This window comes from Protomyctophum parallelum, assembly GCF_964188405.1.
Source record: "Protomyctophum parallelum genome assembly, chromosome: 11".
NCBI classification, from domain to species: Eukaryota; Metazoa; Chordata; class Actinopteri; order Myctophiformes; family Myctophidae; genus Protomyctophum; species Protomyctophum parallelum.
Genome location: NC_139707.1, coordinates 19,372,048 through 19,395,503, shown reverse-complemented (window position 1 = coordinate 19,395,503; position 23,456 = coordinate 19,372,048). Strand labels below are relative to the sequence as shown.

Here is a 23,456-nt window from a genome sequence, read left to right as displayed (position 1 = left end):
CTATCAAACTAAAATAATCTTCAAACCTGACAGTCACATCTGAGTCTTCCAATTCTTCCAGTTTTGTGTTTTAAGTATAAAAAAAGATGACTTGGCTCATGTCTATGTTTAGTCATTTTAGTATGAAATGTAAAGCTGCCCTCAAAAAGTGGACATTGTACAACCTTCATGCACAACCTAAAAAATAAAAAATCTAAACCGAACGGAAAGTCAACTGTTACAGAAGAGTTTATATTGACAAAATTATACAGAAGTTTGATCAACTGAATTTTGAATAAAGGAGGCCAACATGTACTACACGTGTGAGGCTGTGTAATAATAAACACAATTGAATGTCTTACTAAAACCACACACCACAAACCTACAGATCTTCTGAGGAGAACCTCATGTCACCATGTGAAGACAAAAAAATAAAAAATAAAATAAAGATCACAGGAAACATTGAGCATTGAAACATTCCAGTAAATACACTGCTCAGTGTATACAGAGACAAAGAGACAAGATATATTAACACAACAGAAAAACCTAAAATACAATCTTATAAATTCAAAGAAATAACAAAAGACAAAAGAAAAGAAAACATACATGTACTGACAGGCATCGATGACACAATTTTGTAGAGACGTGTACAAAACATTTCATACAAAAAAAGAAAGTGATGAGCAGTGCTGTTACAAAAGAAAACGGAGACAAAAAGAGTACCGCTTTGAGCAATACATTGACACCAATTCACCTGGACTGATTGGGCAAGGTATAGCACTGATATAAGTCCTACCAGGCCATTACATTAAGGTGATAGGGGGTTCTAAAAAAGACATGGTCAGATTACATGGTGACAGCATAATTTACCTTAGCTTTTGGTCCGTCAAATAGCATCACTTTAAAACACCCTGCACAACGGCCCTCACAGCTACAGGGGAGAATTACTCTGGTATTCACTGTCCAATCATACAGTACTGCATGACCAAGTCACCCTGAGATTGTAGTTGAATTTGGCAATTACCTCCAAAACATGGCTTTGAGTCTTTCTGTTACACATTGTTTTGAATTAATAATTCAGGAAAACAAAAAATAAAAAAAGATTGTTTGAATTACACATGAAATAGCCATTTTAAGGAGGTTTCTTTTAAATATCACAAAACCAGTTCCTATGCAAAGCCTACTATAAATAGCTGTTCAGTCAAAATATAGGATATGCAAATAATGCATATCACTTGAACTGTATAGGTTTCAGAGAGATATATAATTAATAATATTAAACAAAAACATAATTACATTGATTGTAATTTCCATCTGGAGAATTAAAATACATGAGCAACTTAAAGGAGGGGCTTGCTAGTTGGGGCAAGCAGAATGACTACAAAAAAAAGGACACAATGACAAAAGTATCATAAAAGCATAATATAAAAAGTGAACAAGAATAGATTTGCATGAAGACACACATGGACGTAAGCAAAACCATATCCACAGTTCAATATAATCAGGTCTCAGGTCTCAGGAATCAGGAACAGACCTTTCTAACAAAGAACATGTTAGAAATTGCTCAATTGTGTACCATAAAAAAGACAAAGGAAAATCATGAAACATTATTAACAAATAATTAGCTTTGAAACTAACGGCATCCTATGTTTCCAACAACATATTGTACAAAATAAGGCATTTCTTTGTGTGTGTGTGTGTGTGTGTGTGTGTGTGTGTGCGTGCGTGCGTGCGTGCGTGCGTGCGTGCGTGCGTGCGTGCGTGCGTGCGTGCGTGCGTGCGTGCGTGCGTGCGCGCGTGCTGCAACCGCATATTTGTCTCTTACTGACCCCACCCAACCCACTACCTCCATCGATAAAAAGACTATTTAGGGACATGGATTGACTATTTCTTGTGTTAAAATATATATATAATATATATTTCTTCGTAGCATGACTAAAAACAAAACAAGGAACAAGTCGGGTGTGGAGTACATGAGGTTGTAAGAAGTTTATAAAGTGGAGTGCGGAGAATCACTCCATTACTTCGCTGGCTGCTACGGTGACAAGCTGGAGAGGAATCTCAGCGTTGGCCAGGATGTCCTGGGCGTGGCTGGAGCCCTGCTGGATGTTGGTGAGGATGAGTGTGGTACCTCCCGCCGTGGTGATGATACTGTCCGAGGACCCCGCAGACTCCATCGAGGCGACCACAGCACCGCCAGAGTTCACGCCTTTTTTGTTCTGATGCGTTTTAATGTGCTTCGCCAGGTGGTCACTCCGCATGAACCGCTTGGAACATTCCGGGCAGACAAACTTCTTCTCCCCTGCCAAGGACGGAAAGATAGAAAACAGAGTTGGGGCAGAGATACAGAAATTGAACTTTGACGAGTTTGAAGCGGACCCACCGCTATTTTTCTATGTCTATCTTTTTCAAATATTAGGTGGTTGGTAAAAAAAGAAAGGAACATAAAGTGTGACTGCATGTTGAGCTTGTATTATGAATAAAAGTAATACTAAAGGTCCGTAGTCTTGATTATGATTTTCACGTCAGATAATTAACCCGTTACAGCATAGAATTACTATGAAGGCCACTCTCTGATCAACATCGTCATTGATTGTAATACATGGGCCAACTGGAAAAAAGACAACAAAAAAAATCAACTTGGTTAGTACAATGTAACAGGTAATCTATTATATATTAGAGAACTTGTACCCAACACATGGCAAGAAACCCAAAGCCACAACAGCTACGTCGCTATTGCAACACCCACAACACCATCTTACACACTACACCCACACACACTCACACGGCAGTGACGTCACACACTTACCTTCGCAGAGTCCGGGACCTATCTCCTCCTATCTCGCCCAACGCCAACACTCGACACCACCCGCCAAAAAATGTTCATTGCAGTGCCACCAAATATGCCTCCCGTCCACACTCACGGCGGCAATGCATTTGTTTACTACAAACATTATCGCCCGAAGCACCCACACCCCCGGAACACTGTTGCCCTTTCACCACGCTAAATTCGCCAGGTCTATGCAAGTGAGCACAAATTAAATTGTGTGAGAAAATGCATTCACAAGCCCACAAATGCCATTCAACACACACTACGACTCGCTTACAATTCGCAAACCTGGCAACACTGCCCTGTCTTCTAATAGGCCCACACTAGCTCTCAGAAACTGATTCTGATCTCCCGCAGGAGAAGAGAAACGAGGAAGGGGAGAGGAATTGTAGCCTCACGATTTAGCTTATTCCTTCTAAATCTCTGTATTTAAAATATCGCTCTCTCAGCGAATCTCTTAGTTCCATCAACATTGTACTTTACTGTAGTTTGTTTGTGCCTACATATTACGATTACACGGGACGCTTTGGCTATTTTCGCCTGCCAGCCAACTGCCGAGTACACACGCCTGCACACACACGCACACGCACGCCTGGCTTGCACACACACACACGCACACCTGGAAGCCACGATCTCTCTCTTTCTCTCTCTCGCCACGCCTCTCTCTCTCTCTCGCCACGCCCCACACACACACACACACAGGCTATACACGCACGGCGGCGCCGCGGCAGCGAGACAGGACGTTATAATCTTGAGTTTCATTAAATAACTGTCTTTCTCCGCACGCGCACGTGCGCACACAACATTATTCAAGTGAAATGCATAACGCCAATATTGGGCTAATATAGGCTACCAATAAACAACCAGCTCATATACCCACCAAATAAAACTATCATCCCATTGCAGAAAATAGTTACAAAATGTAATTGAGGCTACATACAGTGGTGTCCCCTTCGTCTGTACCAGGCTGACTTCTATAGGTTTTGAAAGGTACCTTTCTTTCTTTTTTTCACCCACTGTGTAATACAATGAATGGACGGTAGGTGGCAGTAGTACAGAGGCCAGAGAAACTATAAGACAAACGCACATGGAATGGGAAATAGAGGGGGGGAAATGGAAATGGTAGGGTTTTTATTTTTGGTATTTGACTTTGCTACTGATGATTGTACGCAACAACAACTATTGCATTGTGTGTTTGAGCTGACAGGCCCTTTTTTATGTCAATCAATCAAGTCATCTCAGGTCATCTCAAGCGGCAGATGCAAAAATAGTTTTTTATATTAAAATTATATATATTTTTAGGGCCATGTCATGTGCTCTACCTGCAAAGCCTTTGTGATCTATAACTTTTGGGCACCGCTTAACGTCAGATCAGGGGTTTTGTCGGCCAGTGCCAAAAATGCTCCCCGACAGCATAATCGGAGCAAATACCGGGCAGTGTGTAGACTACACTACACTACACTAATAAGGACATGTGGAGTCAACTCCCGCAATTTCCTTCTTCCCATAGTGCGCGGCAACGTAACTCTGGGATGAGCGGCCGCAAAGCGGCCGCGAAATTCTAGTTGTTAATATTTAAGCCTTTGAGGATAATGAAATGCTACTGTAGTCTGTATTGACTGATTACTCTCTTTCAGCCAATAAAGCGAAAACATATACACAATTTAGACAATTAGCTGACATCTTTATCCAGAGTGACTAACAAAGTGCATGATTTGAGTAAATGGCATGGGGAAAAAAACACACATGCACAGCAGATGTGTTTGTGTGTGCCTCACATTTGGCTTATGACTGTTTTTAAGTTAGTCTTTGCCCAGTGTTAAGTAAACGAACCATTGATTATTGTTATTTTATTCATTTGGATGGATATTTTAAAAGCCAATACTCTATTATTAAGAATGCATATTACATAAATAGAAATATATAGTGCACAGATTTGGCAGATAAGGACACATATTTCAACATACTGATCAACCTTAAAACAGCATGCTTTCAAAGTTTGCATAAGTACACTGCTTTTCATTGAACCCTGGGCAAGATAAACCAGACAAACATCCATTACCGAACGTTTTAACAGGTAAGCCAAGATAACCTCTGTTATTTCATGCTCAAACCACATTTGCAGGCCGCACCATTAAAACATTCCCCATGCACAGTTGAGGTGCAGATTCCGACATGCAGCGCTATACGGGAGTGATAAAAAAAGAAGCACTGCACCTGTGTGTGTTCTCCTGTGCCTCTGAAGTTCATCGCTGCGTGTGAATCTCTTCCCACAGAACATCCAGCTGCAGACGAACGGCCGCTCCCCAGAGTGCCAGCGCAGGTGTGCTCGCAGGTGGGATGTCTTTCCGTACACCTTCCCACAACCAGCGATGTGGCAGATGTGTTGCTTCTTCTTCCCCATGCTGGACCCTCTGAGAAACACAGACACATCTCTGTGTATGCCCGCGCAGGAGTGTACAGCGTCTTGCACACCGTTTCCCAAATAGTGGGCCGGGGACACATTTTTGTGGGTCCCTTTATTTTTTGTTCCCTACATTTGATTTTTATTATTATTATTTCAAAACACATTCCCCAAAAAAGCAAAGGGTTTCATGAACAAGAATCAATGTCAATGATTATTTTCAGTAATTTCATGAAGAAGAAATAAAGAGAGAGATTCCATAAATTAGAAAACTAGTAATGTTTAAGAAGTAGTGAAAATGGATGATCTACAAGTTGTGTGCTTGTCTGCTATTTTCACTAATTTGGGTCCCGGGCAAACATCTAATCTCTCTTTTGGATCACAGGCTAAAAGGTTTGGGAACCACTGGTGTAGAGAGTCGAGTGTCTTGCAGAGCTGCGGTGTGTAAACTCACCTCCCCCCAGACTCTTTGCAGTTGGGGCAAGTGCACGCCACTCGCCTCAGCCTCTTGCCCTCCTGGCCGAGCTGGTCATCATCTTCCACCAGCCTCACTCGTAGGTGCGAAAGATCACTTTCGTTCAGGGTAGAGTCTGTCCCCAGCTGCCAGTCCTCAGAGTCTGGCTCTTGCTTTATCTGGATGTCTGGGAGCCAAAGCAGAGGAATCAATTATTGGATCAATATCAATAAAAGCTCTGATAATAACATGCCAAATTGCCCACAAAATGCACACTGTGAAAAGTGCTTCCCACCATTCCTCCCATTCCTGGTGGGAAAGGTACAGATTTGCATTAGTCAATTAATTCAGACGGTCTCTCAGTAGACAGTTGTTGAGAATTAAATATAATGAATTAATTACTTATGTAATAGATTGACGAGGTTTCAAGAAACTTAGAAGAAGCTACGTGTTCTATAGCGTTTTAAACACAATGATTGTACCACTGGCAACAGTACCCTATATTATGTACAAAGTTTGGCCTTCCTCTAGTCTAAGGGCTAGGCCATGTTGTGTAGAGATCTCTAGACAAGATGATCAGCTGGATGGAAGGATAAACGGCTCACCTAGCCGCTAGCCCCCTGGAGTTTAGACAGTGACTTAGCTGTAGACGTAATAGGGTATATGCATGCACACAGCGTATATCTTTTCTACGTCCGAGCATAGACATGGTAACGCCCCGCCTGCCTCTGATTGGCCTACCGACACTGTCGGCCTTACCAGAGTTTCCTCCGAGGTGGACGATACATGCTGGATAGTCTGCTGCGAGGTTACTCCGTCGTGGGAAATAAATAAATAATACTAGTACGAGAATGACAGCTTGGCACGCGCGACAGTAACTTTTATTTTTGTAGAAGAGGCAAACTAATATTGTTTATTCCGTTGGCCTGTTTATTTGTATACATGTGTAAACTCATTTTTGTACTGTAAAAGGGTCTCTTTTCCCTTGATCTTAATCTTTTTTAGTGTAACAGTATTAGTTTACTATAATTAGCTTAACACCTTGATCTTTATCTTTTTTAGTATAATAGTATTAGTTTACTAGAATTAGATTAATACACGATAATCAACACGAACACTTTAATTTAGAACACAGCCAAATCAAATCATAGTACATACGTGTTCAATCAATTATTCAATCAAAGCAAATATTAGTTTGCCAGTTGCCTCTTCTACAAAAATTCAAGTTACAATTAAGTTACTGTCGCGTGTCGTCATTCTCTTGTACTTATACGTATTATTTCCCACCACGGATTACCCTTGCATATCGGAGGACAGGCAAGACGGGCAGTGTCGGTAGGCCAATCAGAGGCAGGCAGGGCGGTATTACCATGTCTATGCTCAGACGTAGAATAGATATACGCATATGCACAGCAGCCATTTTGGGAAGAACTCTTCCTACTTCCTGGCCCATTCCCTACTTCATTCACAGGTGTTACCGATGATACGAATTGAGGCCATTACATTTAGTGTACAGTGGTTCTCAAACCTTTTAATTTCAAGGACCCCCAAATGACAGTGTACACTCTCAAGAGTTACACACCCATACTGGACCATTTGGAACCCCCACTCAAGGACACTTTTTGAGACCTACTGGTGTAGCAGTGTTTCCAGAGAGCCAACATGCACAATAGACCAGAGCCTTAACACTTATGATGCTAAAGACGTGTCCACACGTCCTCTCAAATAAAACCGCAGGGGGCGTCAGACGTGTGTGGACACGTCTTAAGGTCTTTATCGATATAAAACGGGATCACTGAAATTCTTATTTTTTTTTAGTGGCCGTTGCTAGGCAACGTCTGGCTCCGTGCTCCCGTAGCCGTGTTGCTGCGTACGCAGCCATTCACATACTTGTTTATGGACCGACAAACTTCCTTATTTACTCTGAGTCTGAATCTACTCTACGCTGCCTCCGCTCCCTTTATAGTCATGTCATCAAGACGGGTCTGTTTGATTCCTCATATTCCACCCTAATTGGCTAAGATTGCCTTTTAAAGTTTTCAGGAGTGGCCCGTTCGTACTAAATGCCGCAAATCATGAATACAGCGTCCAAGTGCGTTGAAACTGTGCACTCTAGGCTAAGGAGGAAATGCCACTTGACATTTTTCAAATCAGCCTCATGGTGGCGCTCAACAGGCCAAGTCACGTCTTTACATATAACTGCACCAATCTGCATAAAACTTTGTATGCGCACTCCCTACAGGCCAAGGAAGAATGTCTAGCCTGCATTTTTCAACTCTGCCTTTTAGACTGCCACCAAAAGGATGACTTATGTGCAACACTTTTTATAATATTAGTCTTTAAGATTTTATCAAAATCTGATTGTAGTTGGTACACATGATCTTCATAGTCATGTAATCAAGCCGGATCTGTCATCATATAATGTATGCCAGGCCAGCCATTAATTCACTACACAACATGCATTCATCATAATAACATTACTAAGCATTATGAATATACTGTTACGTCACAAACGATCCTATTGAGGGGCACTTTTTCTAGTTAGTATTATAATTTATCTGTAACACAGAAGGAAGTAGGGAAGTGGCCCGGAAGTAGGAAAGATTATTCTCTGTGCATAGAGCCTATTGTAGGCTAAATGTGCTGGTTCATCTGCCAAGCTTTCTGCCTACTCAACATTTGTTGGAAATGTAGGGAAGAGGTTTACTTGATCTGTTTGACACCTAACAAATGTCCACCGGTCGTGACATCATAACAATAATACAGCACATTGCTCCTCACAGCCTGAAAGTGAAGCTGTCTCCTATTTTTGATAGCAAAGAGTTTCTGTACCTGCGATACTGTTCATGTCAACCTCATGCTGTGCCAGCGAGTTGATGGTCACCGTTTGCAGGTTGGGGATGCCGGTCGGGTTGGAACCCAAGGACAGGGTCTGGATCGGAGCCAGGGTTATCTGTTGGGGTGGCGTGGTGGGCAGTTGGAGATTCTGCAGGTTTTGCACGCCTTGCACCTGGAAGGTTTGCCACTGGATCTGGCCCGACGGTGTGACCGTCTGGGCCTGAATGATAAAGGTCCCCGGGTTAATCAGCTGGACGTTCTGCATACTCTGACCACCCGACGTCACCGTTTGGACAATCTGACCATTACTGGACTGGACCGGCACCTGCTGCAGCTGGATAATGGACTGGCCTGAAGACACCTGTATGTGCTGGACCTGGTTCTGATGGATGTAGCCTTCCTGTAGACTTGAGTCCATGGATGGCATCGAAGTGTCTTGCGTCAGCAAACCCGACCCGTTTGTTGAATCAGGCAGCTGAGAGGACGTTGGCACATATATTTCTTGATTTGCATTTGAGTCATTTACAGTTAGTGTCGGTGCATCGCCTGTCTTCTCCATGCTCTCAGAGCTGGTCATAATTAGTTGGCCATCAGCGGTGACCCCTGTTGCTATAGTCTGAGCACCAGACAGGCCAAGGGAGTCCAAATCCACACTATTAATGGGAACAAAAGTAATGTTCCCCGGCAAACCCACAGGCACATTAGTGACAACCTGGCCTTGGTTGTTGTAGGTGGAGCTGCCAATAGTTTGTGATATGAGGTTCTGGTTGTTGGTAAGGATGTCTGCAGCTGATGCCACACTTATGCTCTGGCTGCCATCGGGCAAGATCTGGATCTGCCCTGTGGCATCCTGACTCAGAGCAGCCCCTTCCATTGACGTGGAGAAGCTCAGCTGACCATCAGCTGTCTGAATCTGAGGAATCACTTGGTACTGAATGTTAGGCACTGTGTTGGCAGAGGAGCCATCTGTTCCTGATGTCACAAAGATTGGCTGAGACTGGAGGTTCTGGAAAGGAAGAAGATACTGTCCGTTTGATGTTAATATCCCCTGACTCTGGATATGTATCATCCCAGAATCATCGTTTGCTGCTGTGGTGGGAGATAGCACCTCCCATCTATCGGTCCCAGTAAGCTGTATAGATGTGAGATCTGTCGTCTGAGGAAGAAAAGAGGAAGCTTTCGTTAAAGAAATGCCTGTCAAATTCAAGCAATTTTCAACCATTTGTCCCACCTACCTATATGATCCTCGTTTTACCAGCCTCTAACCATCCTTGAATTTGCAACAAGCCCAATGTGTTCATGGTTTGTGCTTTAAACTAATTCTGCACTTAATGTGACTACTCAAGTTAATGTAGGAGTAAAATAATATTTCTGCCTCTAAGGAGATATATCAAGCTGAAATAATCAAATGTAACTACCAAGAATGTTCATCAGGACATGAACAAAAGGCAGTTTTGTACAGAAATAAAGAATTTATGCTTTTTTCTCAGGTATCATCTCTGTCAGCTGAAATATAGTCAATTTCTGTTTTTAGTTAGCCATTTAAATGGTTTCATATGCGCAATTTATAAATGTCAGTGTCAGTGAAATTGAATGGAATTCCTGTGCATGTTAACCTGGGGTCAGACTAAGAGACCCCCTCGTTTGAAAGGTTTTGTGGTGTGGTGAGATGGATTGTGAAATTTGAGAATATCATTCTATTAGGGTGTCAGTAACAAAAAATACTTTATACAAGTACATATAATGAATGAAAACAGTGATTTACTGATAAACAAAGACCCACCTTTATATTGTTCATAACTACAGCTCTGTCATTACATGTATCACTTACAGTCGAGAGTGCGCACTGACTTCATGTCATAAAAAACATTTCTTTGACAATTATACTGTTCCACAACTGTTGTTTTACATCAACCATCAATGTCAACAATGTATTCCATCTCCCCATTGCAGTACAGCAGAAAAAACAAATAACAGATTTCTTTCACATTCTTTGGGGACTTACAGTACGAGTAGGATTTTGTTGCATGTAATTAGGGATGTACCGATCAGATATTTTGGCTGACATCGATATCCAATATAATGAATTGCTGTTATGGCCGATAACCAATATAACCGATCTCATTCTGTTTTAAAAATGTATAATAATTTTGTCCATTCTGAAAAAAGGCTTATAAACACTGAATTTAAAAAAGCAATGCCTCTTTTAAAACTAGGGATGCACCGTTATTGAAATGTTGGCCCATATGATCCCAACATAAACAGCTTTAAGGTAGTATTCTTTTATTTAAAAAATTTCCACTTCCAACTTGTTGACTCTTTTGAAAGCTTCCCCAGAAAACAATTATAGAATTTGTAGCCTGCATCTCATCACAAAAGGCTTTTTCCCCCCCAACATAATTATTATAAAATAAAATGCTAAAACCGATATCGATCCGATACGATACTGCAGTTTAAGGCCAATAACGGCCGATACTGATGTCCATCCCTATCAATAATGTAAACCTATATTCTTTTTTCTATTTAATTCACTTACACCATCATCAATCACTTGCATTTCCATCAACTCAAATATCACATTAGTATGAAAAGGAAAATATGTTACATTCTTAGGCATTTGTGTGTAGACACTGCAGTAAAGCCACAAAAAAAAGTTATTGTTCCTATAGTTCCGCCTCCACTATTTTGATTATTAAAGACATTTATATTGTGGCTTATTAGCATATCTAGCAGAGGTGGTGACTTACCACATCAGCACCTCTATCCACCTCTGATGATGGTGACCCGACCTGGCTGCAGGTGGTTGCTAGCAGGTCAAGCGGTGACGGCTGAGTGTCCTACTCACACACAATGGGCGGGTTTAAAGGGAAGAAAGTGGGTGGCCGTTAGTCCAGGCCACAGAGGAAGTTAGATTTATCGCTAGTAGCTAGGAAAGTTTGAAACGTGTGAACTTCACGAAGCACTCTCACTCACTTCAAACAGCAGAGATGCACACTGGTTAGCCCGTAAATATAAAGTTACCTGATTGTTTCTTCCATTGTCTTGTTGTAGAAAGTCGCTATGACTGCTATCCACGTCCAAGGCAGCCATTTCCTCCGGTTTCACTGGCTGTTCTGGCGCTGTGAAAAAGGAAAACACAGTAGAAAAGCAATGCTACACGTTAGCTAAACAAACCAGATGCTCCAATAACGTTGCAACGTTTCAATTTAGGTGAATATTTTAATCCAGCTTTCAATGTCACGGTAGCTTTGAGTGACTGCCCTCACAGACAAAAGACTGATGTAATGATAACGATAGGTAAACTGACTGCTGCATTTTATTTTAGCTTGGTTGCTAAGCTAAGACGCTTAGCTGATGCTAACTGGATATCCTTCACTGCTAGTAACCACCAACGAGAACTTAGCGTAGGGCGCTTACGTTAGCTCACGTTGCTTACGGAATAAGATGGATATTACATACCAGTCATGGCGTGACTTCTTTTTTTATTCGGAAAAGGTGTATAATCACATGTCACCAGACATGATCGGCAAGTTCTATTGATTGTAGGCGCGCAGCAATATGTGATAACTGTCAATATTATTTCTATTTTGATTGACGGGCAGTAGGAAACACAAAGGGTTGGGCCTCCAGTGTAGACCGAGACATTTTGCGTCACATACAGGAAGTCCCGCCGTTCTTCACAAACGTGATTGGCTAGCGGTGTTATGAACTGTGGCGTTATTTGTCAGTTAACACGCCAGTCATTTCGGTCAAATTAATTTCCTGTTTATTTATGACGCGCCTGTTTTGCTTTTGGCCATGGCCAGAGTGCTGCTGCGAGTGAGAGAGAGACCGATTGTACAATCATCAGCAGGGTTTAATGTTTCTAATGAGTTGTAGAGACTAGGCTACTCACTCACACAGCTATTTTCATAATAGCTTTAAACGTTGCATTGTTTAACAGTGGTTCCCAAACTTTTTCATGTCAAGGACTCCCAAATTGACACTAATTAGCCCACGGACCCCATTTGAAAAGATACCGTAGGGACCCCCATGAGAGATTTCCATGGATTTAGCAGTGATTCTCAACCCGTCTAACTTTCCAGGACCCTCAATTTGACATGCAATAGTCTGATTGATTGAAATATGTATTTGAATGGGGGTCTACGGACATAGCCATACTCTATCAGTCTTCCAGCCAGGGTCCAGGCAGCCAGAAATAATATGACCTATTCACTACATCGTGTCGAGCTAAACTACAAATAGGGTTGTCTGAAAGCCTTGGCTTTGCTTACAGTCCAAAGCAAGGTTCTATGAAATTGTCTGATGTAGAATAGCCCCCTTACCCCTTAAATGAGTAGGCTAATTAAAGTAATATGTGAAAGAAGGTTTGTTAGGAATGGCTTTAATATGATTTAAGGGTCGGTGACTGTAGATTGCATTTACTATGAAAACCTGCATCTCCTGTCCGTTAGTCACACCATGCCTCCATATATTGTCATGCCTCGTGACATCACACCTCCATATATGGTCACGCCTTGTGACATAACGCCTCGCCTCGTTACATGTCACTCCACCATATATGGCCATCTCCATATATGAAGATCCCGACACTGACCTCATCTAACCCTGGATAACCATACATGGAGAAGACTGGATCATCACCTAGATCTGCATATATGGAGCCGGCCAGCAACTCTACATCTGACCTTAGATCTCCATATATGGAGCTAACCTGTTCTGACATTCCATAATTATGTTGATCTTCCCCCTCCCGTCATTCCATATGTCAATCTGACCTCATCAAACCCTGTACACTCAAGACACGCTCCGTATATGGCCAGTACAGAATTACCCCCCCCCCATGCCAAACACTCGCCCAGCAGTTTGCCGTCACCCAGGCGGATGCGTGCTTCTCGCCCTCAGTCTTACTGGTAGTAATAAAGTGTAGTGTAAATCTAATAAGCAAAAACTCTCACTATACAGACATAGTGAATGATCATTCATTGCAACTTAGTTGAGGTATTATAAATATCTATGTTTCACCCAAAAAGAAAAACTATAGAATAAATGTATACTGTATGCATGTTCAAATAGTGATCTTTTCTGTGCAGTAGTCTTGGCATTAAAAATATATATTATATTCCCTTAAAGTTAAGTTCCTGTGTGTATTAGATACAATTATTGACGTGTAGCCTATATTTGATGCTACTTGTGTTCATCCAGTCATTTTAATAAAATATCATGCACTGTAGCTGCGATGCTATGAGAGCCAGGGTACTAATTTGTGGTGTGTCAGTTCCTCACAGTGCAAGTGCAGTGAGGCCAGATTTCTCTCAACCTTCAATTCAAACTCATCCCATACAGCCAGACTACAAAAGCACTTTCCTGGTGCTCAGGAGCACACGGCAGTGAATTGTGGATATTTCTAATCAGTCTGCTGTCAGTCTAAGTGTCAGGTAAACACAAGCGTTAGGAAAAACCATAAACCTTTCAGCCATGTCTGTCTTATTCCAGCAGGTCTCTTACTACTCTATAGTGTATACCCTTATAGTTTCATTAGATAGATAGTCCACTGGTTCTTAAGCTTATGTATGATGACTATCTTTTATGTATTTGATGTATTACCATGTTTGTTCTTGCTTACTGTAAATCGCTCTGGATTAAGAGCGTCTGCTAAATGCCTAAATTGTAAATTCTATGAAACGATTTCCACAAAGACCTCCAAGTTGAACGGAAAGTCAAATATCCTTATACCAAATACTAACGCCAAATCTGACATTCTGGAGGAAAGTGGCCTACACAAGACACTAATTACCAGAACATTTGTCTTCAGATTCCTCCTCTGAATTTTAAGATTAATTTATATTCCATCACACAACTGTAGTATACCGTAGGGACTATAAATTAGGCTTCAGTTCCACTCAATTCAATTCAATTCAATTCAAAGGAGCTTTAAGTATACAGTTGGAGGGTGTACAGCATTTTGTAAACAGAGCTTTGTCACATTGCATCGTTATGTACATATAACAGGATATAAAGCTCACTCACTGCAGTTCTAGACAGGGAAAATCAGATTATATTGACTGACCTGAGGGACCTGTTAAGATTCTAGAACAATTACCCAGTGGGTGTGAGGCAGCAATGCAGACCCCAGAACAGCCACACTTGCCTCATGCACTCAACAGCCTTCATGCACTCAAATTCAACAGTTGTGCAAACAATGCTTGGTTGGATGTGTCAGTCAATGTTCACATGATAGGCCTTTGTGTAGTTTTTGGGGGGGTCAAAATGAGAGAATGATATGGTCTCAAAGAGCACTTGCGGGCAAAGTCCCCCCTTTACTGTACATATTATTTATTATTTTATAATGTCATGTTATATGATGTCATTAAAATGTAATTAAATGTTCAAATGAATTGAATATGAAGGACCCCAATGGAAACAACTACAAGCCATAGTGCTTTCTAAATATTCTAATCAATCACTCTATTATGTCATGTTGTATATAGAATTAAGGTTTAATCTATGTAACTCTGTTAGACATTCAGTGCAATGCCTCATGTTGTGCTGCGCTATGAATACACATAGGCAGTGTGTAGAAATGCTGTACTCACACAGGTGACCAAGTCTGAAATAAAGTAATCTTTTACTGTAATTGTGGCAATAATTTCATAGCAGTGATAACTGTGACGGTAATAAATGCAGCAGAGCAAAGTGAAAACTTAAATTAGTCAATCTCTTTGGGTAAATTACACACTGCTTACTAAGACTCCTTTCAAACCTTGGTGGCATTCTTTTCAATAAACTTTGGTATGGCAGCATTGGAATATATTATTTAATTGGCCATACTGAAAAATATTATTCATGGAAAATCAATAAATAGGTCTAGGAAGAAATTGCATTGCTGTTTTATTCCATATATGAGTGATTTTAGATCATTCCAGTACATCTACAATTGAGCATAGTATTCAACAAACAATATTTATATAACAACCCATTGCAACAGTTTCATTGTAATCCAAAATAGGGATAATTTCCTCCTCATCCGTAATGATATGATACAATGTGTCTATGATAGCCATGGAATTTCCCAACACAAATCCTTTGTGTATAGTTATGGCTCTGAAAGAATACCATTGGTTATTTATGTTTATTTGTCATAACTCATGAATATATTTTTTGTAATTCTCAAAGTTCTTTGGTGTGCATGTGATTTACAATAGCAAGCCTTGTCCTTTTATGTGTACTTTTTAAGGCAGACTTTCTGTATGCCAATCTTGGTCTGGTGCCATTGTGGTTTGCCTCTGGGCAGAATGGCACCGCATGATTGATGATGCTGACAGAAGATTTGCACCAACAGACAATCTTGCAGTTCTATAACTTAGCTTCATAAGCTACTGTTTAAAACCAGATAATGTGTTTGGATTTGTATAACAGCTATTCTAAACATGGCGCCTTATACATTAGTGAGAGGAGTTTTGTCCCACAAAATCAGGACACTTATATGAAAAAGGGCATCTAATGGGATCATTTCTGGGTCTTTTTTAGCTAGCTTGTGGATCTTAGAGTCTGAAACTGCCTACTTATGACATGATTAAAGAACAAGAGGACTCTTGTGGTATATTGTCCCAATAGAACACATACATGGTTCTAAATAGCTTTATTACTGTTCACAGAAAAGATTTACTGTCACTTTATGAAAAACAAAATACTCAGACCCAGACCACTGGGAAAAACTTGTCAATCCCAGTGCCTCAAAACTTCAGCAGATGAATGATCTTCAACGTGGGGTTTCTAAGTTGGCCAACACCACAATTCTCGCCCAAGAAGAATGCAAAAACAGCTTTGTCTCAAGCCTCCATTGTGCTCTCCAGAGGATTCGCATGGTTTCACTTAGCCAACGCTCATCTTAAAATGTCCCAGTTGCTGTATGGAATAAGAATAACACACAGCATAAACTAACAATGGAAGCATGTGCTTGATATTGGAGTGTGTCTCCTCCGGCCTTAATGTTGTTTGATTCAGGTGTGATGTCTATCATCTAGCCTTCCTCTTATCAAATCATTAAGAGTGCTATTCTGCATCTGTCCTCAAATCATCTTCAAGACTGTAATCCAATTCTTCATCCCAAACACTATGTTTGGAGTACTGGCAAAGCCTCTACTCCATTAATACATTGTCACCTTCTTAAACTAATGACCTAACTAAGTACCGGTAATTAAAACTGATCCAAAACAAAACTATATGAAATACATTGCTTAATAATTTCACCAAATTTGTTTATAACAATTTATGACAATATTAATATAAAAATAACAAATAGAATTAAATAGGATTAAACTTGACTTAGGCCAATTTACCTGACTCTTACTCTAAGTCACAAAACCATGTGACCATGTGACTTAGGCTAAAACATTACCTATTTTGGCCTGAGTCACTCATGATATAGGACATTTTACTAAAAGGGGTGGGATCAGCATTTTCCTTTTCAATTAGACTTTGACAATTTTACCAGAAGTGGCCAGTGTCATGAGGAGCTGACTTAAAAAATCATTTTCCTCAAAGAATGACGTAGGCCATTAGTTTAAGGTGACGACATCCTTTCTAAAGATGTACAGGTATACAGTAGATATATCGCCCATTATTTGACTTTTTAAACAGCTTTATGCAACCGCATGATGCGTCTCAATTTGTAACCTATATTGGGCATTTCATCATAAGAGAAAAGTTTTATGTAAAAGATAAATAGCAGATCTACTTGTTTTTGAATTGTCTATTTTCTAACAGCTTTAATCAAATCAATCTTTTTCAAATTGATCTCTCACTTTTTGATAAAATATTAGTCAAAGTATTAATAATATAATTGTTGGGCTCGGACTCTCCAAAATCTGGCATCGGTCGGGCTCTAGTATGCAGTACTTGTCACCATCCCAAAACTTGTATTCAATCATTTTGTTCTCATGCATTTATAGGCCATTTTGTGCCGTATTAGATTTAGACAACATATTCAACTATGGTTAGTGGGCACTTTATGTACAGCTGTGTGCTCCATCAGCATAAACACTTCACAAACACTTACACACACAGTAGGCCTATAGAGGTGAGTAAAACACTTCTCCAGCCCAGATAATTCTGAACCGTTTTCTTTCAGATTGTGTCAACTTCTGTTGAGTTACAGTGTTCACAATGCCATAAAACGAAGGCTTTTGTGAAAGAGTGTTGAAATGTCTTTCTTTGTACAGTATATATAGACACTTTCCTTCTACTTCTGTGATGTAAGTGAGCAAACTGTAAACATTACAAGGCATAATCTTACTGCGTTTGATGATTGTTTGGAGGTAAGGATACAGTACAATAACAACGCACATATTCATCGGCCGTGAATGGATACAGCGATTTAGATTTCCACGACCAAAATAATATGACTGGAATGTAAAGGTTAATTCAAACGTAATACAAATGATCATTCCAACTGGCAATTTCTCTGGCATGGATAATCAGCATCACACACTTTACCCTTCTAAAATAAGCATCGCTTTACAGATACAATTGTAGTTGTCGCCTGTCTGCTAAAGCCACTGTCAGATGGGCCTTTCTAATTCTCTAATCAGTGGCGGGCAGGACTCCTATCACCGTCCCCATGCAGCGCTTCACTCAATACAGACATCCCCAAACACACACGGCCTGGTTTTGTCAAATGTTTTATTGAGTGTAGACATCTGGGCTACTGTAAAACATGCATTATCTGTAGAAGGGGGAGAGGAGCAGGTGGCATTGTCCCCGCTGTCAGCTGTGTCACTGCTGGCACCAGTGATGGAGATTAATGAAGTATCTGGAGAGTAATACGCTTCTTCAAATGCTGCTACATTTTGGAGTGGGTCTGATCCTGATCTTAAATAGCAAAGCTGTCAGGGTTTTAGTGAACCTGTGTTTTGGTAAAGGCACTGGAGTGGAGTGGTCGATTTGAGAGTGCAGCTAGAGCACAATGCTCTAGGACAGAAAAACAAACGAGACAGTGGGTGACTTTGGCTGGGGTGACCTGACAGAGAGCAATCTACTGTAAATTACAAACAAAGACAATTGATACCCAGGCAGTACATTCCATTCCAGTATGCCCGCTGACAGGCCGCTCTCGCATCACTTCTTCTTCGTTGCATTGAATTTGAAAAAGATTCCCCGCTACCTGTAAGATGGCAAAGAGAATTCAAAATTATTATTATTAAATGAATAAACAAATAAATAAAGAATTGAAAAGTGTAGTATTAATTCATGTAAACATTATATTCTCATAGTCATACATAAAAACTCTGTCTCTCTTTCTCACACATACACCTGTGTGTGTGTGTGTGTGTGTGTGTGTGTGTGTGTGTGTGTGTGTGTGTGTGTGTGTGTGTGTGTGTGTGTGTGTACGAGCACGCAATCTCTCACACTCACTCACACACACACACACACACACACACACACACACACACACACACACACACACGTTCCTCAAGGTCTACATTCCCAATCCAAGGGAGTATCTTCATTAATTTTTTCGTCATTTCCATCTCAATTAATTTAATTAGTAAAGTCTTTGATTCCGATCGCATCATAGTTCTCAAGGAAACTGTTTATCCTATGCAAGATGTGATTTCTTTTTTCTCTCACAAAATTAAACAAAATAATAATAATAATTGACTTGAAGTGATAATATGGACAGGTTTATGCATTCTGGTTCTGCACAGCGCACATTAATTAGAAAAAAATCAATGCCCCTTTAAAGGCTCAGGAGACTATTTAATCCAAGCTCAATACCACCAGGAACACTGGTTGGAGAGAGAGACAGGGGGAAAAAATCAATGGCTATTTGTGGTTGCCGAGTATGTATTAAACCAGACACGTCTAACTGGTTCATTTGCACTTGAAAGCAGCCATCTGGAGGAGCATGCTTGGCTTAAGCAGATATGATTACTAATAATGTGATATCCCCATACACTGGTCCTATTCAGACAGCCTATTCCCACAACTGTCATTAAATAGCATGGGCCTTAATGCCACAGTCAGAAGCGCTCCATGTTCCTATGAGGCCCCAAAAGGGAAAAGATTATAAAGAGAGCATGCAGTAAGGATCTAACACTCAGATCTCAACCTTGGATAACAATGATGCAACCTCCTGCCCCAGTATCACCCTGAATCCCCTCCACTCACCCCCCACCCCCCAGGGACCGACACATTTTACCCTCTGCTGCCAGTTTATGAAGAGAGGGGACAATACATTGGCAATTAATTAAATATAAAAATAAATAATACCGTTTAGGAGGCTTAGATAGTTAGAAATGGTTTGAGTGTTGTCACAATACTTCCATTTCAGATTTGTGCTTCCAATGGCATATTGTTGATCTGGTGTGGTGTGTAGCCTTCAGTGGATTAAAAATGTGAGTGGGAAGTTGTTGTCGACGGTGATATCACCACTGCTGAATAGTTACACATAGCAGGTCTGAGTTCATGCCAGTTGACTTCACCGTGATTCAAAGCGACAAAAGGATTTTGGTTCTGCCAATAGGAAGTGAAACCTAATACATTGCAAAGTAAAAACTTTAAAGTCAAATTAATGCAATACCAGAAACGTTATCCCTGCAGGCAAAGGTGCATGGTACTTGCAGCATGTATAACTGCCTTCACAAATTCATGAAATCAGTTATTATATTTGACAGGTGCTGTGCATGTGTAAAGGCACAGACCATTTAAAAAGGTCTAAACAAACGTTGGCAGTTATATAAAAAAGATATGCAAGTCACATATCTGTACCGCTCATCCATGAAACAGTCCTTATTTAAAGAATGTCACACTATATTTAACTTGTCTCTTTATATCACTGTCACATGCCCATGGTGGGGATTTGGCAACAAAGAGCGCTAAGCCAACAGCCCGCACTATAGATCTGCTAAATGTCTGTAGAAGTGAAGACGAACTACCTCTGAGAGACCAGGCTGAGCTATGAGCAAGACCTACCATGTGCCAGTTAAGACACAATGTGATAAAGATATGCACAGCTGGAACACAATGGCAGTGTTTAGAGCCAGAATCAGTTGGCTTGTCAGTGTTGGTCCTGGAGTGTGTGCAGTAATTTCTTCCCCTGAGTAAAGGTGAAGAGTGGTTTGCAGTGGGAGCTGTGTGGTGACTGTCAGCTCCACTGATCACAGGAGACTTCCCCTCGTCTCCACTCGCGCCCCGATGGCTCACCTTGACAGCGTTCTCGCTGCCTTCCTCTTTAAAATCCTGGAATTTCATTACTTCTGCCATAATGAAGCCCTTCTCAAAGTCCGTATGGATCTTCCCTGCAGCCTGTGGAGCCTTAGTCCCTTTCTGTCACAGGGAAGGGAAAGAGAGGACATGTAAGGCAAATGAATTGTTTTGGAGAAGATGGATTACAGCGAGCGAATGACAGTGTTTGATAGGGGGAACAGCGACGTGAGCATCACTAGGGGGTGTGCTGGCCGGGTCAGGGGTGTTCCTGACTCGGTCCTGATTTCTGGATAGCTCTCCACTCGGCTGTGGCCTGCCAGGGCAGCCTGGAGTCCGATAAGGACCCGGCACCTGCTATCAATGCTTTCTGATTCCCATTCCTTGGTGGTATTGATTTGTGTCCAAGCAATCTTGCCTCATTGTGGGTTTCTGCTCTGCTCTGCGATCATAACAGCAGAGCTAGTGTTGCAGTGAACAGCCAGTAGTGGTATTGACCTCACTGCACCACACCTTACTTTGAAATGCCCAAAGTTTGGCGATGCTAAAATGTACACTCATAACGCATTGTTGTGGTAGATAGGCCGGGTGCCATAAAGCACACAAAATACCAGAGAACAAGCTGTTTTTCATGACTTTAAATTGACTTGGAACGGAGGGTTATGATTCTATTTTTATTTTAATGTACAATTTAAATGTGCCCTCCGTCGCCATGGGTTGACAGTGAAAAATACAAAATGATTTCAGATGCCATTTCAAAATAACATTTTAACAGTGTCATAAATTCTTTGTAAATTCAATTCCATTTAGCACCAGAAGTCACAACTGGTGAGTGATAAAATGTGCAATTTATATGCATTGAAATAATGCTGGAGGGAAATGACAAATGACCCAAACAAGTGACACGGTCTCTCTGTATCATTATGACTCCTGCCTGTCGACCTGCTCCCTCTCTCTCTCTGCTCTGCAGCACTGTGCTCAGGAACTGTTGAGCGGTTTTAATTATGTATATAATCAGGTTGGGGTCAACATATTTCATGCCAAAAGAATGATGTGTATTTAATGACTCCAATACATTACCATCCCCATGCAATCTCATTGACGGAGTGCTTGTGAGTTTAACTACCATTAATCAGCATCAAGGTTTGTCTATCTGGAGAAAAATAGATTAGGGGAGGGACTTTCTTTTAAATATGGTGCATTACAAGAGATCCACATTGTCCTAGTTAAGAACTATATGCAGAGAAGGCTGATAGATAATGGTCACCTCGAAGCTGCCTAATAAAGCATGGTAAAGGACTTAGGACCACAACATTACCGAGTGTAGTTTTTACAATGCAAGATGTATTGGCTTAATATAGTTACTCACTGATGCATACCTGACAAAATGCCTCTCACACACAATCAAGGCTAGCTGTAATCAGTTAAGTTGAGGAGGACAACCATGTTTGTAAGTAGAGCTTTTTAAGTGTGCCGGCACTTCCTTGCATATAGCAAGAACATTGCTCATGCTGGGACAAGTATGGCCCTAAAGACTATGATGCAACCTGAATAAAATGTAAAGTTTCCTAGCTGTAAAAAACAACAGCAGTGATCTCATCTTTTCTTCTCACACACATAATTGTCTTTAAAAGTGATAGGCTTTTATAGTCCTCAAGGATCAAGGTCCCTACATAGGCAGATATTCCCTTTCATGAATGTGTCAGTGCATCTGTGAGTCGTTAGAATATATAAAATACATAAACTTAATATAAAATAATCAATGTTTAGATTATTTGGATTTAGGTTCAAAATCAATACGTTGATATATTACAATTATTGAGCAAAGTACAGAATGTATAGTGGCAAAAGTACAGGATGTATGTATGCTCTCTGTCGAGCTACTGATACAAAAGTGATTTTAATTGATACATTGCTTTAAACTGTTGCCAATAAAGTATTTTATGCATCTATCTAATGGCATTCATAGTCAACTTTTGTCTTTTTCCTATACTACCTTGTTTTAGAGTGTAATTAATGCATTTATCTACAGTCAGTGTCCAGATCCTGTGTTAAACTATCAGCCATATAGTCCCCCACCACAGTTCCAGAGGTTACACAGGGTCAGTTCAGCAAACTATTATTTACATTGATCGCTATAGTAAAATGACCTAAGTGATATAACTTATGGTTTAAACTTTGTGATGAATGATTCACAAGCCAAGAGCCCGTACATTGGAACTATTCATTCCACACTGCTAAATTAGTAGAGATTCAGACAGTCTGTCCTAGAGATGAAATCCAACCAAGATGTAGTATGATGCAAGGGGGATGAAAATAAAGTTTTAATAGCTGACTGTGTGTACTTTAATTAACTGACGATATGGTCCGATCTGGTCTGCAGGACTGTGCTAACAGCAACAAGAACAGTAATACTGGATGTACAGTAATGGTAATAAAAGTTAAAAGTATTAAATAAATAAATAATAATACTAATAATAATGTAATTAAAAGTTAAAATCAAGATTAATCAGATCAATAAAAAGGCACTCGATGAATCTCTTTAGCAGCAGTGTGTGTGTGTGTGTGTCATCTCTAGTTTGGGCATGTTATTATTGGAAGATTTCTCAGTGGTTTAAATAATAACAGGAATATGACAATAAATCTTCTGTGTTTTCTTTTTGTCCTGTCGTTTTAATGTTGTCATGACGTTGATCTTCCAGGGAGTCCGAAAAATAATGTAACAAGCCATTCATTCTAAACTG

At 40.5% G+C, this 23,456-nt stretch overlaps 1 protein-coding gene and 1 pseudogene across 3 annotated transcripts in view; both read right to left on the bottom strand.

Moving 5' to 3' along the window:
* Positions 1 to 212: 212 nt before the first annotated feature.
* On the bottom strand, positions 213 to 12,130 carry sp3a (sp3a transcription factor). 2 transcript variants are annotated; one of them, XM_083777425.1, is made up of 7 exons: positions 11,965 to 12,130; positions 11,527 to 11,624; positions 11,253 to 11,342; positions 8,500 to 9,661; positions 5,668 to 5,854; positions 5,027 to 5,223; positions 213 to 2,281 (listed from the first exon to the last, which is right to left on the bottom strand). In XM_083777425.1, exons 1-7 carry the CDS (start codon positions 11,969 to 11,971, stop codon positions 1,992 to 1,994), a joined length of 2,031 nt encoding a protein of 676 aa, XP_083633551.1. In that variant the 5' UTR covers positions 11,972 to 12,130; the 3' UTR covers positions 213 to 1,991. The 2 variants fall into 2 exon arrangements, with proteins under 2 accessions (XP_083633551.1, XP_083633552.1); XM_083777426.1 differs by lacking the exon at positions 11,253 to 11,342.
* Positions 12,131 to 18,511: 6,381 nt separating this feature from the next.
* The window catches only part of LOC310867419 (obg-like ATPase 1), a 42,612-nt pseudogene continuing 37,667 nt past the window's right edge, over positions 18,512 to 23,456 (bottom strand). Inside the window, exons 10-11 of the transcript XR_014571064.1 lie at positions 20,713 to 20,835; positions 18,512 to 18,670 (exon numbers count right to left, since the gene is read on the bottom strand). The product of XR_014571064.1 is annotated as an obg-like ATPase 1 (transcript). The remainder of the gene's footprint in view (positions 18,671 to 20,712; positions 20,836 to 23,456) is intronic.

Bases quoted from the DNA above. Each gene is read 5' to 3' on its own strand.
- sp3a (XM_083777425.1), bottom strand. The intron at 5,224-5,667 runs GTGAGTTTACAC...TGTGTTTCTCAG, and splicing joins TGCAAAGAGTCTGGGGGGAG to AGGGTCCAGCATGGGGAAGA. The intron at 2,282-5,026 runs GTGCAGTGCTTC...CGTCCTTGGCAG, and splicing joins GCACAGGAGAACACACACAG to GGGAGAAGAAGTTTGTCTGC.